Source organism: Gasterosteus aculeatus, chromosome 10, assembly GCF_964276395.1.
Source record: "Gasterosteus aculeatus chromosome 10, fGasAcu3.hap1.1, whole genome shotgun sequence".
Classification (NCBI taxonomy): domain Eukaryota; kingdom Metazoa; phylum Chordata; class Actinopteri; order Perciformes; family Gasterosteidae; genus Gasterosteus; species Gasterosteus aculeatus.
Genome location: NC_135697.1, coordinates 4,736,030 through 4,753,382, shown reverse-complemented (window position 1 = coordinate 4,753,382; position 17,353 = coordinate 4,736,030). Strand labels below are relative to the sequence as shown.

The following is a 17,353-nucleotide window of genomic DNA, read 5'->3' as shown; positions in this document are numbered from 1 at the left end:
TACATTCTTTTCAGCCTCATAGTTGCCACGCTGGTAAAATTCATTAGTTACACTTTTAAAATCTCCCTTTCTGCGTCAGTCATCCCTGAAAGTATTTTGTGAGCCCGGTTTGATCCACTAGAGACGCGACTTATTTCCTTTCTTGCCCTGGAGGGAATTAATTCAGGAGACGTCTTTGCTGCAGAAACCAGCCAGAGACGGTAGGTATGTGACTGATGGACACCTGAAGACTCTTATGTGTTGTTTGACGTTTGATATTTATTATATTTAGCAGCGTTTTAATTGAATTTTTTCTCTAAAAACAATTACTCAACCTGGATTCCAGCAAATACATGAATAACAGTCTTTATCCCCAGCTGCCCTCATGGAGCCACATTATTGTGTGTCCCCGTGTGAGCACGTCTCTGATGTCCCCGTCCTGTCTTACACAGGCTACGTCCAGGCGTCCAAGCGGGACAAAAAGTTTGCCACCTGCGCCCCGAACTTCTCCTACGCCTCGCTGGGCGAGTGTCTCCGCCGGGCCTTCATCTACCGGCAGCCGGCGGCGGTGGAGACGGTGCTCTTCAACCGGAAGCAGGGCCGTCAGGTGGGACAGGTCGCCAAGCAACAGGTGGCCAGCTTGGACTCGGATGAGCCGATCCTGGGCTTCAGAGCAACCAACGAGAGGCTGTACGTCCTGACCTCCGGGCGCCTCTTTGTTCTGAAGGTCAATAATAATTAGATGTGATTAGATTGTGAGTCTTAGATGTTCATCTCGTTGCCCTCCCCTCCCACCTCCCCCTCAGAGCTCCATCATTCCAAATGGAAGATTTTTACTTTTTTTTTTGTTTATTGTCGTTTACATTTGACCTGTCTTTACTGAATTTTTTGTTTGTTTCACCTTCAACAAGACGTCTGTCAAAAAGTGAAGAATCATGTTCCAAAGAAATTATACTAATAAACCAGAGCTGAACGTTTCCATAGTAAGAAAGTGATTATTATTAAAAAGCCGTGTCATTTCTTTGAACGCTTGAATGTAATTGTCACATATTGTACGTGGTGCCCCGTTAACGCTCCCCACCTTATCGAAGCGACGTGTAAGTCATAAGCTGGCTGTAGTATTTAGTAGGAGGGTCAGCGGGGAGAAGGGCGCCCTGTGAAAATATGAAGGAAGCAAAGCATTCATTTCCATACAACGCGGTGCACCCGTCTCCCATCACATCCCACATCCCATCACTGATACGCTTTCTTTCTGGTGGAAACGGTTCCTGGCATTTGCTCACTCTGTAGGCGGCGTGGAATGTGTTCATGCTCTGTGATATCAAACTAATATACGTGTGCCTTTTTCAAAGAGATGATGGAAGAACTCTCATATTTTCAAGCCCCTACTGCTCTTGTCCATCAGTGTCATTTTTTTAAAATTTCCATTTTAAGAAATGGAACCCGCTCATCTACTCAATCGAATATATGGAAAAAGATCCAAGTGAAACACTAATGAACTTGAAAACTGACGGCAAAGAAGTCGGTCCATTTCCGCTTTTCAAACAAATATGTAACCTAGCAACCCTGGAAAAAAAACTGGAGGGACACAAGACAGCAGACACGGGGGACGAGCGGGATTAGATCTGAGAAGGCAGGCGGCTTAAACACGGCAGAGCGAGAAGCAGATCCATATCTGTGTGGGACTGGAGGCAATAAGAAGCAAAAGCCTCTGTTTGCTGTCTGGTTAAAACCTGCACATCCCCCATAAATGGCAGAACTGCCCCGTCCGATTTATTTATTGATCCAGCTTTAAATTGCCAGTGTTGTGTGAAGGGGAAGCCAGGAGCCGGAGAGCCGAGGATCAGTGTGAATCCCAGTCAAAGGCTGTTGGGCTTTACAAAGCAATTTTCTAAAGACGACCCGCCATTCGTGTCCCGGATCCCCCCCCCCCCCTCCCCCTACCACCCCCTCCCACCCCAAGCTGTATGTAATCACCCTTTTCTTCTCTGTCTCTCATTGTTTGGCTCAACAAAAAATCGTTTTACTTTGTTTTGATTTAATTATTGCGGCGCGATTGAATTAGACTGCGGTGCTTGTTTTCACCAGCGGCACCAGCATCCCTTGATTACTCGAAGGCGGCCTGTCAGAGCCGCTGGCGTCTCCGAGGACGGAGTAAAGACGGCCTGCGTCTCCGAGGACGGAGTAAAGACGGCCCGCGTCTTTACTCGGACGCGCAGAACAAGTGCATCAGGCCATCTGACTGTGGTGGTGTTTTGTAATATTCACAGCCAGGCCTTTTGTCTCAAATCCATTTCGGTGCCTCGGTGGGTCACCGGCTGCCCGCTCAGGACACCTGATCTTCCTCAAAACTAAAGTCATCTTCCCTGGGACGACGGCAGCGTATTCTAATTGTCCTTTTAACACAGAACACGACACTACAGCTACGGCGTAAATGGTCGTCAATAAGGAACATTGCAAGAAAACTGCAACTTTAAAAGGTTGATTGAGTTGAATTTATTCAGTTGTGTTTATTAGTTCACTAAAATGAGACGCATCCCACTTGTTGCTTATATTAAAACCCATTGCAGAGAATAACGCATGGAGCAGACTGCCGAGCAGATTCCAGCGCGTTTATTTTCTGAAGCACAGGCGGTATGTTGGCAGTGACACAGTGAGGGAGAAACGTTATCTGTGCAGAGAATGAGCCGTAGCAGGCGTAACAATAGCCGCTATATAGGTACATTTTGAAAGCAAGGACCCGGTTGCCATGGCTCCCTGCTGGTCCAGGGGGCGCGGCCCAGGATTCGCACCGCGGCCCGGTTCTGGTTGTGAGGGACATGCGAGATGCCTCACAAGCTGAGTTAAATAGCTTAATTTAGATTTGTGTCATTCTTACCCGTTACCATGGAGGCAACTGGTATTTTTGTACTTCTTGACAACAATACAACTATAATTAAAAAAAACATAAAATGACGGCTGTTGTCGTCTCTTTAATGTGTTTAAATATTCAAATGCATTTGAAACCATCGCTTAAAACCAGAAGAAACGTTTAATATTTGTTAAATGTATTATTTTCTATGGATTAAAAAAGGTACGACCAGGCCTCCCTCCAGCAGGGCTCACAGGCCTCATACCTCAAATTCTTATCTTTAACAAATTCCTACCAGCAAATCTCATGATGAGCTTCTCCTCCAGCACCTTGTATTGATCCAGTTGTAATTCATTATTTCAGTGATTAGATTATATAGAGCTGGTGGGGAGTCACCACAGTATAATTCCAATACCCAGGTCTAAAAGGTTTGTACTAAAAAACGCTAAATAACAGTTTTTTTGGAGCCAGCCGATAATCGTAACCAGAAACCTGAACGCTCTAGTTCTGGTTGCAGGAATCCGTTGATTCAAGATGCCAGATAACGCCATTATATACAGCGTGATACAGATGTTATCAGATTGATTCTCTGCATCAGCAAATCACCCTGAGTCGCTGTATGACTGATTGATTGATGCGTTCCCAAAATAAACCATGAGATCATCTTTTATTTTATGCTTCTGATCAGCATCTGTCCAGGTGTGCCAGTTTTTAAAGCCAAGTTACTACAACAAACGTTTATTTTTTTAATTTTCTTATGCCACTGTGGACGCAGGGCACCACTGTTTCGCCGTTAGAGAACCTCGAGCAGGGTCTGACAGTCCCGAGCGTCCCCCAACGCGGCCCGGTCGGATGTTTCCCCTGCTGTCCCGCCCGGTGTCCCGGGGCCTCGGCAAACAGAAGATTGGAAGATGGTCTGTGATTAAAACGCACCTCCTCAGGATGAAACCGCTTTCCTTTGCATGTGTAAATGGCACCTTTTTTTTTTTTTAAACGATTAAGCGATTAAAGTAAACAAACGCGCACATTTCTCCACGGAGACGAACCCTTATCGAGTTGATTGCACATTCTGGTGTAATGAATAGAGATCCTCGCCACACGGAGGCAGAGTAATTAGGTGTTACGGATGTCGTACCCGCGAGGTCGTGAGCGCTGCGGCGCCGGTGGAAAGGTCAACATCTGGAAACAAGGCAGAGAAGACGGGCTGATTGTCACTGGTTTATGTTGCCAATGTTTGTCTTTTACCCGAATAATACATCGTTTAACGGTTATTACACAACGTCCATACTTGACTGCAAACGCACACACGGTGTGTGTCATGTATGTAACAACGTTTAACAACGGGTTCAAGCTCTTCTTTGGTGTATGGAGGCTTAATGTTAGCTTAGCTAATAGCTTTAGCTTAGTAGTAGGTGTAACAAGGACTGAAAAAACAAGGGGTAATACTCATAAATATATTCATCAAAATATCAAACCCCTACTTTAAGCTGGAGGGGGGTGTATGTTCAGCAGGCAGTCACATTACAAATTGTCTTTTAATTCATTGTTGTTAAAAATATTGATTATAGCCGCTTTGGAGTAATAACGCTGGTGATATTCTAAATTTCTAAAAAAGCCTTGAAAACTACTAAAACGTTCTGCTGCTCCAAACACCGGGTTTCCCTAATGTGTCCCGGGAACATGGACTATTTTCATCTGTGGATGAATACGAACCTGAGGCTGTGTTGAGTATTTTTGGCAGCAGCGAGCAGAGCGAATGTGTTTTGGACTTTCATGGAAACTCATGACGTGTCACACCGTGTGTGTTATATGACCGGATAACAGCGCAGTACATCCAGCGTATGACACACAACTCTTGGTAGTGGGATTGATTGATTTTACATTTTTACAACTAATTAAACAACACAGAATACTTACTCCTCCTTGAAGTATAGAAAGCATCATGAATCCCAGTCGATGTCTTTGTTGGGTTTTGTAGACTCCTCTTCAAAAGGCTCGTTGCCTTTTACTTCCCAGTGTAATTATTCATAAAAGCTGTCGTGGTGGAGCTGTAATTACCCCCCCGCCTCCTCCTTTTTCTTTGTTGCTGTCTCTGTCCGGGGTGTCATAACGTCATTACAGAACATCCCTCTTTCGTTGTGCTGAAACACTTTTATTTCACAGTTAGTGGGCTAGAAACCTCTACGCCTTCATCTGAATTAATCCTTATTCCTCTGCTCACCCCTCCCTCATTTTCTTTTTTTATTCCCACCTTTGGTACTGTACTTCTTTCAACTTCACTCTCCCTCCATCAGTTTCCATCTTTGTCCATTTTGATACTGGCTTTAGATTTTGTCCAGATATATCTTAGCGTCAGATGAACCTGCCACAGCTTGTCATAAATGGGCACAATTCAGAGTGTTAATCTGCAGTTTGTGTAATGATTCCTGCGTAGTATCTGCTGTGCATCAGAGACATTATTTACACTCGCTCCGGAGAACTTGTATGAAGCCTTTTTGAAATCCCTCTGTGGAAGGTTCGCCCTGGCGACGGCTGTAAATTAGCAATTAACTGAAGCTGCTCCCAGGCTGAGTTTACATTTGATTACGCTCGGTAGATATGGCGACAGAATTTGCATTTATTGGTGAGTGCAGTGTGTATTCTATTAAATGTGGGCAGGGTTTCCATTTGAATGCAAATGAGCCGTACTGCGATGTCTGATTTAAAGGGATGTATGGAAGCAGCAGTTTGAGACATTTACGTGCCAAACAGTCAGATTTGGAGCCGTCCGTCAACTAAAAATATGAATATGAAAAATTCTCCTCTTCAGTGCATCCCAGACATCTTCTACAGGGTTCATGTCGGGGGACTGGGAGGGCAAAACCTTTATTCTGTGTTTTCGATTTTCAGGTGCTGAGGATCATTGTCCCGCTTTGTGGTCCAACCACAGCCCATTTTAAGCTTCCTGGACGAGGCTGTTTGTTTGTTGGTTTGGAAGAAAAACAGACCCAAATCGTCAAAGATCCGCTACCATGCTTCCCAGTGGCCGTGAGGGGCTTCTCACGTTTGGCAAACCGGAGGCGCTTTAGTTTCTTGTTGGTTGACGGCACTCGTGGCGATGCAGGTGGCGTTTTGAAGACTCAACTAACCTCTGCATTTCTCATCTCTTCAGTATCTCTGGAGAAACATTCCATTTGGTATCATTTGAAGCAGCATTCATTATTTTTTTGTGCTGGGGGGGTTAAGGGGGTCGGCAATTAGGTGGCACTGCAATAATCCGTCAACCCACCACTGACATATTATTTATCTTTGTGTTGGAGACAGGACAAAGTCTAATATTTGCTCTGTTTTGCCCCCCTCCCTCTCTATTGGCCCTCTAAACGCTTTTACTAAACAGGGTTTAAAGTTTTGCGAGGTTAGACATCTAAGTCAATGTGGACTTGCCCCTAAAAACAATTCAAGCGACTTTAGAAAAGCACCCTGAGCTTATCGAAGCTTATCTGACAAAACAGCGGGTTGTGCTCGTGGCGCAGAGCTGCGAGCACAACGAGGCTTAGAATGTGATTTTGGCTGCCCGGGGGCCCACGAGCAGTGGAGACTTTGTTCTTTGCACTGAGAAGTGGAGAATACTGTAGCGGCGCATAGAAATTTTTATCTGAAAGAGAAAGACGCGCGTTATTTCTCTCCTTTAGGATTTAGGGTTCAAATAAATTATTCAAAAAAGGGCACCTCACTGTGCACACGTTTAATCACTTTTACCCTTAAGTTAGACAAAAGAAATACATTTTTTTTAATTCTTCACCCTCCTGTATTTCGACTGAGACCCTGGTCCTGCGGAGGGTGGGCGGTTAGTGAGATGTTATGGGCAGAAGACTCAGTGGATATTCTTTCAAAAAACATTTGGATATATGATCAGTTTTATTTCTAATGCGAGAGAGAGATTCAGGCCCCCTAAATATGCACTTCTGTACCCCAAAAAATAATTGAAAAAAATCCTCCACTCCAATTTCAGGAACAACTTTTTTATTGAACATGAAGATAAAATGTACAAGTTACTTTTTCCTGGACAACAATCAAACATACTCACAGGATTAAATAATGAAGTCCAAGGCAGCAGCTTCCAAATTGTTCAGCACAAAATCCCATTTATAATGTTTTAAAGGACAATAACAAAATCCAGGGTGGCATTAAAAATATACAGATTAATAAATACCACTTTAAATACAACAAACACACAAGTGCATGAATCTACTGATACTCAAGGCGTTTACAGTATTGGTACAATCACTAAGCAGAAACTGTCGCACTAGAGCTGCAGCTGAAATACATCCATGTCCTTTATGTTACACTAAGTCTCTGTCTATATACAGTCTTTCACATTGTAATACATTGAGGTTCATAAGCACCGAGCTGCTCAAACAGTTATCATTTCGTCTAATTTACGAGTTTATACGTTCTAACAAATTCTGTATTAATATGTGTCAAGTTCATAAACATTTCTAACATCTCTGAAATGTTCCCTTTTCTCAACTCGCTCACAAACGAAAAACCCATTAATAAGTATAACTAAACAGGTAGATGCTGTGGGAGCTAAAACAACACAATAAACCTCATTCTGAGCCTGTTAGAATTGAAATGTTCTTCCGCCTCCCCGTCCGTCAGCGAGCACACAATGAACCCATCAGGAGATCTCTGCAAAGACACAAACCCGCGCCACAAAGTCCGTCTTGGTTCTCACGTGGTGCCTCGAGGCCTTTGTAATGAAAACAGAGCCTGCTGTGAAGGTTTAGGCATGACTCACCTTTTATAGGCTGTCTGCCCTGAAAACCTTAAGCGGGAGACGGGTGGCAAACACTTTATTAAAGTTACCCTTCGGTGTGAAAAATAACCGTTTTTTTCTCAGCCTAAAATCCCCAAAGTCTGTACAAAGCCGACCCGCACCGAATTCCACTCCTGGAAAACGGGGAATCAGAAGGTGAGGAATGAATTCTGAGCCCCCGAGCCGCACTCGTTGGTGTAATTCTTTTAGTGTCCAGTCTGATTGTGGCGACAAAGCCGTGTATCCGGATACACGGTGTTTCTGTCTTTGTTGAACCGCGCGCAGTTTATCACAAAGTCAGGTCCGAGGTGAGATAACAGCTGCGCCATAACCGAGCTTATCTGTTGGCGTTAGCCGCTTTACAACGTCCGGAATCCTTCTCGGCCCTCGTAGAGCCTCTCGTGTTGACACATCCATCCAAAGTCGCTCGGCTTTGCAAAGGTCAGCAAGAACTCGGCAAACACTATTCCCGCTTCGCGGAAACCATCGCACCACATTTTCAAACTCCTTAATTCTGAAACGTGGGTTGCAATGGACCTCACGCGTCGCTGAAGTCCACCTTCTCGTACGCACAGGTGTCTGGGAACATCGTCTTCTGGTCGGACAGCAGCTCGTCCGTGACGGTGAGCTCCTCCAGCTCGGTGGTGAAGGGGTCGGCGCTCTCCACCATCGACGTGTCCTTGGCCGCGCTGTAGGTGAGGGCCGCGCTGTAGGCGGCGGGCTTGTCGCAGCCTTTCCTCCTGCAGCGGCATATCTTGCGGAAGGCGGCGCGGAACTTCTGCGACATGGCGTTGTAGATGACCGGGTTGACGGCGCTGTTGAGGTAGACGCACACGCGGCAGAAGAGCAGGAACCAGCTGTCCAGGTAGGCGCGGTCCAGGAAGGAGTTGACCACCACCAGAGTGCGGTACGGCATCCAGAGCACGGCGAACAGGATCACCACCACGGCCAGCATCTTGGTCACCTGATGTCCAACAAGGAATGACATGAGAACGGATGCTTGCAGCAAAACACCTGCAGGAGTCCAGTCTGTCGAGGCCTTAACACGAAGGAAGAAGCTAACTTCTTTCTAGACTTCACTCATCTTTCATCTATCAGCCGTCTTTCACACACCGGTGGCGTCGCCTTCAGGAGCAATTTAACGTCAGGTGTCTCTGCGACATGGAACGGAGGAGCTGGGACGCCACTCCACCTTCTGAGCCAGTCGATCGTAATCTCACTTAAAGCGCGAGTTCACCCAAGTGTTATGATTCAATATACAATATATAATTTAACTCTCTTGATCGTGTCAGTATTTAAGCGTGCTTATTAGCCTTTGTACTCTGAGATGCTTTCATACCTCTGCTTGATAGCAATGAACCGATATTCAGAGTACAGTCACACGTTGCTTGAGCCCTGCTGGCTCTGAGGCTTTACGCTTCATAGCATTTAACGATACGTGAAACATTTTGCTCTCTCATTGGCATTCTCAATGAAACCAAACTCGAACCATCGTCATGTTGGTCTCCATTTAGCTTATTTGAGCCATTTTTTAAGCAGGAACAACAGCCGGGTGGTGACGGTCACCATTCGGTTTTACACTTTTGAACATTACATTGTTGTTGTTTAAGAGATGCAGTATCGGGGATGCACATGCATACAGTATTTATTCAATGATGATCTTCATATATATTTTTAAACCTTCGTTTTTAAGTAAAATACAAGGTCCACACATTTGTACTCGGCTTTGATTCCCTTGTTTGAAGACAGAGGCACGTGGCACCCACCTGGCGGCGCGAGGTCGCCGTGGAGCTGGAGTGGCGCGAGTTCCTGCAGCTGTTCCTCGTGTCGTTGGCGCCGTTGCTCGGCTCGTTCTTCTTCTTCTTCTTCTTCCTCTTGTCCTTGGGGTCAGAGGGCAGCGGGTTGAGGAAGAGAATCCGGCCGATGAGTCCGTACAGGACCGCGGAGACCAGCAGCGGCACCACGAAGAAGACGCCGAAGTCAAAAAAGTAAATCGGCATGTAGAACTTCCGGGGAACCTTGTACCCGCACGCGACGATGGTGACGTTGTCGTACACCAGCTGCTGGATGTCCGACAGGTAGAACCACATCAGGCAGTACAGGGACGTGAACGCCCACACGACCAGAATGATCTTCTTGGCCCGGGACAGCGTGCACAGGAACTGCGCTTTGATCGGGTGACAGATGGCGATGTACCTCTCTATGGTGAACGCGGTGATGGAGCACGAGGACGCGTTGATCCCGAGGTACTGGAAGTAGGTGATGCCGAGGCAGCCGTAGTGGCCGAACACCCACGAGCCGAAGATGCTGTCGGTGATGGTCGGCAGACCGGCCGCGCTCAGCACCATCAGATCGGCCACCGCCAGACTCACCAGGTAGCAGTTGGTCGGAGTCCTCATGTGCTTGGTCGTGAGCACCACCAGCACCACCATCACGTTGCCGACGATGCCTGCCGCGCAGATCACCAGAAGCATTACACTGCTTATCACTTTGTACTGGAGGCTGTAGTCCGTCCACCGACCAAGGGTTCCGTTCAGCTCCGGAGCGGCCGCTGTAAAGTTTTCCATCTTGAGTCCCGAAAAGTCCCCGTGGTGCGCCGAAGTCGGGTTTTACGCGCGGCGGAGGAGAAGCCGAAAGATGAGTCAACGCCGTAGGTCCGAGGAGGGGGGGGGGGGGGCAGTAAACCGGTACGAAAAGAAGAAGGGCGAAAAGAGAACGCTCACAGCTGCACCCCAAGTGGAAGCAACATAACGAGACCAAGAGCCGCTCGGACTCTGATGTGTTCCGCGCGTCCGCGTTGTGCGTAAAACTGTGAACTGGGCGACGCGTCGCGGGGATCCTGTCGGAACAAACTCCGCCCGTTGCGCAGATGGCCAGTTGGTTTTGAATCCTTGCTCTTGGCACGAGCTCCAATTACGCATCCGAGGGGATAAGCCCACCATTACGTGTTTATTGTCCCCACCCCATCAAACATAAGCTGCCCAAACGCCACAATGGACCAACGTATTTGATTATTTGTGTACCGATGGGATTATTTCAATACTCACAGAAGGCTGCAGAGATCAGCGCTACTGATGATTATTCAGATAGTTTCAACGTGTAGCCGCGACTCTTAATTCCTTCTTCAGTGGAGACCTGATGCTCAACAGGCTGCCAGTTCCATTTACAAACAGAGGCAGAATTATGAAATGATCGGCAGTCTCCTTAGAAAAAGTCAACGGATGCATCTCTTTAGGTGAAGCTATAGGACGTTTCTCATTTCTAAAGTGGGTGCTCTTATTTTGGAAGAGGTTGGAATGTTCACACTTTTACGAGATTGCATTATTATCAGTATATATAAGTTAAGAGGTGTCGTTCCATCCTGAATAGTGTAGTGAAAGTCCTGATTGTTCCTTGGAATATTTCCAGAGATGATACTTGGCATCTGTCAAGGTGGAAAATGCAGACCAGTTTCTATAAAGTGTCTATAAATCATCACTATAAATGTTTTATGAAAATGTTCCCCTTTCCAGTTGCAATTAAGATCATGGAGATTTTGATCAGACTAAAAAGTCTTTATAATAAATGACCCTTTATACACATGTTCATCATATTGAAGAAAATTCTGTCAAATGCAAGCATGTGGAGCCTAAAACAAAACTAGAATAATGTGAAAATACTGAGAAGTATTAAAATACATCAGCCCTCAGTAATAGTAAAGATTTGTTAACATAAAGAAGAGAGTTTAGATCTAAAGAAGAATATTTGGTTTTATATTTTATTGTGATCAAATCTTAACATATTTAGTTACCGCTACAAAAGTTGAGTCCTCCTTGGCACTAAAGGCACTTTGAGCTGCACACTCAAGTCCGCTCATCTCACTGGACAGGAAGCTGATTCAGAACCAGTGCTCGCCAGCATGAAAAGCACAAACACACGCAGCAGCGTGGAGGTGGGGAGGTTCTCCTCCACACCAACTGGGCACCGACGCGCTCTATTTACTGCCATTGTGCTGCTCCACGGCCGTCCATCCTGAGCACAACAGGTGGACCCGACGACGGGGGAATTACATAATGATGACATCATTTCTCCCATGATTCCCATTATCTCTCTTCTGTGAAGAGTCCGCTTTAGCTCGGTCTCTCGGAGGATCGTTCATCTGCTGTTTTGTCCTGTAAAAGGTTTGCCGAATGTGCCGTGATCAGTGAAGCTGATTTGTGTGTTCGGGGCTCTATTCTGTGTTTAAATGAAGGTCTAAGAAGGAAATTTTGTGCCAACATGTGGACCGTGAAATGGCACAAATCAAGGGGGAGTAAAGCAAATGTCACTAATACACATCACCATGAAACTTCACAGGTTAATAATTTACATTAAGAGAGTTTCCGTGCAAATATGGCATTCCCTTATCAAATATATGCTACTTTATCTCCATAACAGAAATCTAAACAGTTGATAAAGCTGGTGTGAAAGTCTGCTGCACGTGAGAGCTACTGAAGTGTTACTGAAGTCTGATCTGAGGATGTCAGTCTGAGAGAAAACTCATTTAGAGAGAAAATTTAGTGTTTAAGAAATGCTTTTTAAAGTGACCGATGGGACTTTGGGAGAAACCTTCAGATGCAAATAGACAAAGCAGCACAACATGCTAAAATCAGTGTTATTGTTTTGCAGTTAAAAAGTTTCTTCACATGCTGCTTTAAAACCCGTTGCTGGGTTACGTGATTGAAATCAGCAGCAGCGGCGAAAGGAGTGAAGGAGTTTTACTGCCACCCAAAGGACGCGCCTGAGCGGCACCACAACCGACACGTGACGCTCATTCAGCAAACGGGAGTCCAGGGAGCGATCCTCCCTGGATGAGAGGGCCGCCCCGGGGAACACGATGCTGACAGACGTGCGGGTTGAGAGCGGCTGTCAATGTGACTCGTGTTATAAAGCCAGCGGCTCCACAAACGTGGTTTTACAGACGCAGTGTTTGCTCTCATTGGAGACGCCATAAACGTGTAGTTTGCATTACGAGGGATTGCTTTAAGGTATATTTCAATGACCCCAAAAAGATTGGGAACAGGAACAGGAAATAGGATAATAGCTTATCTTCTGCATCTCTGCTGTGAAGCTATGAAAACGCTGTGGCCACGTTCACACTGCCAGGGAAAATGCCCCGAAATTAAAAGCCAATAATGTGTTTATTGTTGTTGTTTTGTTTGCGATCTGACCTCAGTATGAGCGACTACATTGGATTTCTTCCATGTCCCTGTGCCGCGCTGTGCCTCCTCATCCGCCTCCCTGCAGCAGCAGCAGCAGCCATCGCTCCACAAAGGATCTTTGAGAAGAAGGCACTCCTCTTCCTCGTTATCATCTCCTTAAGAATCGCTTGGCTTTCAATGCACATCTTAAATTACATCGTAAACGCCGACTGTAAAGTGCCTCCGCATTTATTTCTCTACAACATGTTCTTGTGGTGCATCCGGGTCTGTTTGCCCTGGGATCCCATTAGTTGCATTTGTTGTATTTAAAGAAGAACGAAAACAAAACATTAACCTCTAAATCGAGCGGCAACCGACGATGCTGGAGGACCGGAGCTAAAAACAAGGAGGCAGCGCCAATCAACCTCCAAAAGCTAAACGCTATGTTCGCTCCCTCGAACCGCCCGCTCCTGATCTGTAATGCAGGTTTCCCCTGTGGCCTATAAATGAGTTTCTGTCTACTTTAACACAGGAGGACATAAATAGAGGAGAAGAATGTGCAGGTTTATCCCGCAGAGCGTTTACCTTGATAGTAACAGAAACAGTCAGTGTTTCTGCTGCTCTGCACGCACACGAGCCCTGCTCAGGTCTGAGGGAGATTATCAAAGCAACAAAAGACCCGCAGAGGAGAGATTACGATACCCTTGGTACTTCATGAATATGGATAGACGGAGCCTGATGATATCGGCCGCCGTTTACGCCCATAACGTGGAAACCAGCGCGCTTGTATTTCCTCCACAAACCCATAAAACGTGTCAGTCTCTTTGAGTTATACTGCTGTTACACAGCGCGCACACGGCCGCGCAACACGTGAGCTCGCTGGTCAGGAAATCAATAAATAATTATTTGTTGGGGGAAAAAAAAGAGATTGCTTTGCTTTTCCTGTTACGCATTATGACTCACAGAACGCAGTACTTTAAGGGGGGAAACGACCTCGGGCCTCTCCGGCCCACTGACACGGTGACGGGTGCTTTCAAAGGAAGTTCGTCCAAGTCGACTGAGATGCACACGCACGCACGCACACACACACACACACACACACACACACACACACACACACACTTCAGGACTCAAGGTCGGGCATAAAGAAGCCCACCCTGACCTCCCTCTAGTTATGGGTAAGTACACCGTGGGGTCCGGTCCATAACATGTGCTGACAGAAAGCATCACTCGCTGTTTCCTCACAGTCTTGTATTTTACAATAGAAGAGACAATACGCGTTTGTCATCGCGGTTTTATGTGTTCCTTTTCAATGTTTGCTGTTTACCGTAATAGAGAATTGCTTTGAAAAGATTCCTTTCAGATTAAGATTTAATGCTCCTGTAGTTTTGCATTTGTGGCACCACTTTTTTTTCAGGAGAAAAAAACAACAAACAGACCACACGACACAATCATGTGTGCACAATGAATACACAAACAATATGTGTTTTGCTCGTGGGACGTTATGTCAAACAAAAGTGTCAAAAAGTGAACAGTTGTGCAGCATTCAGCCACGCTGCTGCAGAACTGTGACGAGGTAAAAGTGTTGCTTATCGTGTTTAAACACCGTGTTCTTCTCCGGCACTTACGTTATTTTATTGAGTGTAAAGGAAAGAATTCTGATTGAACCGCTGGATCAATATCTTAATGTGAATCAGCTACTAAACGGTTCTCGTGGTGAGTTTGACTCTGGAATCTGCCTCTTCGTGTCGACACTTATACTACGATGATAAATGTGAGTAAGTCCCGGAATTTTAAAACCTGGATCGTCTCCAGGTTTCTCCCTGAAATGCTGAAGTGGTCAATAAAGTCAAGTTTGAAGAGCAGCCAAAAGACTAATCCACTGACGTCCTTCTTCCTATGGTTGCCGTACTGTTTTGGGAAGGTGAAGCACAGCAGAAGTGTTCTGTTGAGCTGACATTACATTCATTTGATAAGATGATCATGTAAATACAGGGCTAACATGAATCTCAATACAAAACAACTACTACTTTTTGGGCCTGGTAACAAGTCCAAGCGACTGTTGAGACAACACACAAACCGCTGTCCCGGTTTGTCCTGTGCAGGAGGAAATACAAACTTTACTCCCTCAACGGAAAAACAGCAGCGGGGAGTTTGGTTATGAACCCAGAACGTGAATCGGGAACGTGTCCAATAATTAATGGACTTGAGTGTGTGCGCGTGTGGAGAGGCAGTGGAAGTGGGAGGAGGGCCGTTCAGTGCACGTTTGCTTGTGATTTACCTGGTTGAACCTCATCCAAAAGCGCTCTTTAGATTGTGTGAGCGATGCCACAGAGACAAATAAGAAGGAGTCAGCTCAGCTCTGCTGCTCGACTCAGCTCTTATGAGCGGCGCCCTGAAAGCCTGTCCGGCTCGCTCTCGTCTCCCTGCTCTGGGCGTCCTGGTCTGACCTCGGACCTGCGTCTTTCGCCTCCTCAGTGGCCGCCGCCGATGCCGCTGCTGCTGCTGCCGGCGTCCCATCAGCTATTCTTAGCTTCACGTGTGCTGTGGCTTCGCAGCAGATCCGTCAGTGTGAAAGCCACACTTCGCCTGAGACGGCGAAAAAGAAAGTGGGCCCTGCTGGTTGGAGAGCTTCTCTGGAGGAAATGACAAGTCTGTTTAGATCATAAAACAAACGGGAGCTGTGGGGCACGAGAGCTGCCCGCTGGTTGCTCCTTCCGACGGGGCCCGAGTGTTTGCACGCGCCGTCGATCGCTCCCCCACAGGCGCTGCTCTTCAGCTGCTATTAGACGGATGAATACCCCCCCTCCTCCCCTCCTCCCCCCTTGGTGTGCACTGCCAGGCAGGTTGCAAAGGGTGACCGGATCAACGAAAAACAGAGAGGCAACAGCTTAGTGAGCGTTTAGTGCTTTGCTCATGGGCACCGATGGCCGTTTCTTCATATGCAGAGGGGGGCTACACTTCCCCCCCGTTTCCAATAAAAACACACAACAAAATCATATATATATATATATATGAATGTGTTTATATTTATATGTTCTTCCTCACAGTTTTGGTTGGACATTGGAGTAATAGAGTCCGTCCTCGACCTCCAGCTGCAGTTTGGCATGAGGACCATGTTACGTGCATTGGACTGATTACAGCGGGGGCCCTCAGGCTCCTCTTTGTGTGTGTTTGTGTTTGTGTGTGTAGAGATCAAGAAAGTATGCATGCGTCTTTCTGACATGGTACAGTCATGGTTATGTATTAAAGGCTGCTATGAGGACAGCAGAGACAGATTTCTGTTGCAGATTTGGGTTCATAATGTGAGTCAGCATTTCAGGAATTGAGCTGGAACAAAGAAAGAACACATTTTTGAATACATTATTCTATACACTATATAGTGTAGTTGGAATCAGTAACAAAGGTTTACAGGTGTGGGGTTGGGATCCCGATCAAAGCTAATTTCGGAGGTGGGTGTGTTCAATAAATATGAGTCACAATGTGTTGGGAAGATATGCCACTTATAAATGCTAAAGACAGTGACTTGAATTAGAACATTACTGTGAATATTGAAGTGAATGAACACTTTCTTTTGTTCGTTGTTTACCCATGTTATTTATAAGCATGGCAAAATGCTCTTAAAATACAAAAGGCAAAGATCATTTCTTGCAAAAAGAAGCAATATTGCGAAATCTTAAGATTGAATTTCTGCTGCAAAAACACACCAACATGAGCCGTACGATATGAAACACTACACATCCTCCACACTGTGGATTCACTATCAGTGTTGCACCACATGCTGTAAATCCGGCATGCGAAAGCCTGTGGGGAGCTCATGTTCTGCTGTGTGTGTGCGTGTGCTTATCTGTCTGTCCGCAGCTAATCTCGCACCCTGCTGGACCCGGCAGACGCTACGGCTTTAAAGACGTCTCACCTGTTGCACGCGTGTTAGACTTTTCTTTGTTTGGTACAAGAGAGGGAGACGTGTGGCTCCCCCTTTCTCATTCTGTATGCAAAATATAAGGATAATACTGGCTGGTTCCTTTCTTCCTAAACACTTAAAGTGCTGCTGCACCGACTGGGCCGACCACAGCGCCGGAGGACAGCTGTGCCGTGAACAATGCGCAGACAGCGCAGACTGGGGGGGCACCACGCACAGCAAAGGAGGAGGGTAACTTTAGCGGCTTCAGTCAGAAATTGCCTGGAGTGGCGTGACAAACCTTGGCTATCGCCCCCACATCAGCACCACGGCGTCAGACTCTGGTGTGAAGAACGAGGGCAATAAATGTCAGGAGCTGAGGCACTATGGGCGCTCTGCAAAGCCGCCGGAGCAAAAGTCACAAACCAACCAGCTTCTTCCTTCACCTGGTCCCAGAGTGTCAGCGTGCTACATAACTCACCGCCACTGACCAAAAGCTGCGTGGACACGTAAAGACGGAGGCCCGTTCAATAAACCATGCAATGCTGCTCCAGCAGCCAGCGCTCCTCATCAGAATAATCTCTTTACAATGCTTTAGCATTAAGATGACCGTTTATCTGGATTGGCCCTCAAAGCAGTGCACTATATGTAAAAAAATACACTAT

General features: G+C 46.3%; 2 protein-coding genes across 2 annotated transcripts in view; one reads left to right on the top strand and one right to left on the bottom strand.

Moving 5' to 3' along the window:
• nudcd1 (NudC domain containing 1) overlaps positions 1-970 on the top strand; it is a 63,540-nt gene extending 62,570 nt beyond the window's left edge. The window contains exon 10 of the mRNA XM_040187775.2: positions 432-970. Within this exon, the coding sequence (XP_040043709.2) occupies positions 432-721 (290 nt within the window). The 3' untranslated portion in view covers positions 722-970. The remainder of the gene's footprint in view (positions 1-431) is intronic.
• A 5,845-nt stretch (positions 971-6,815) lies between these two features.
• trhrb (thyrotropin-releasing hormone receptor b) lies at positions 6,816-10,484 on the bottom strand. The gene is made up of 2 exons (XM_040189091.2): positions 9,395-10,484; positions 6,816-8,592 (listed from the first exon to the last, which is right to left on the bottom strand). Exons 1-2 carry the CDS (start codon positions 10,193-10,195, stop codon positions 8,167-8,169), a joined length of 1,227 nt encoding a protein of 408 aa, XP_040045025.2. The 5' UTR covers positions 10,196-10,484; the 3' UTR covers positions 6,816-8,166.
• Between the last annotated feature and the right edge of the window lie 6,869 nt (positions 10,485-17,353).

Coding starts and splice junctions, on each gene's coding strand:
- trhrb (XM_040189091.2), bottom strand. CDS start 10,195: ATGGAAAACTTTACAGCGGCCGCTCCGGAGCTGAACGGAACCCTTGGT. Junction 8,593..9,394: donor CGGCGACCTCGCGCCGCCAG/GTGGGTGCCACG, acceptor GTTGGACATCAG/GTGACCAAGATGCTGGCCGT.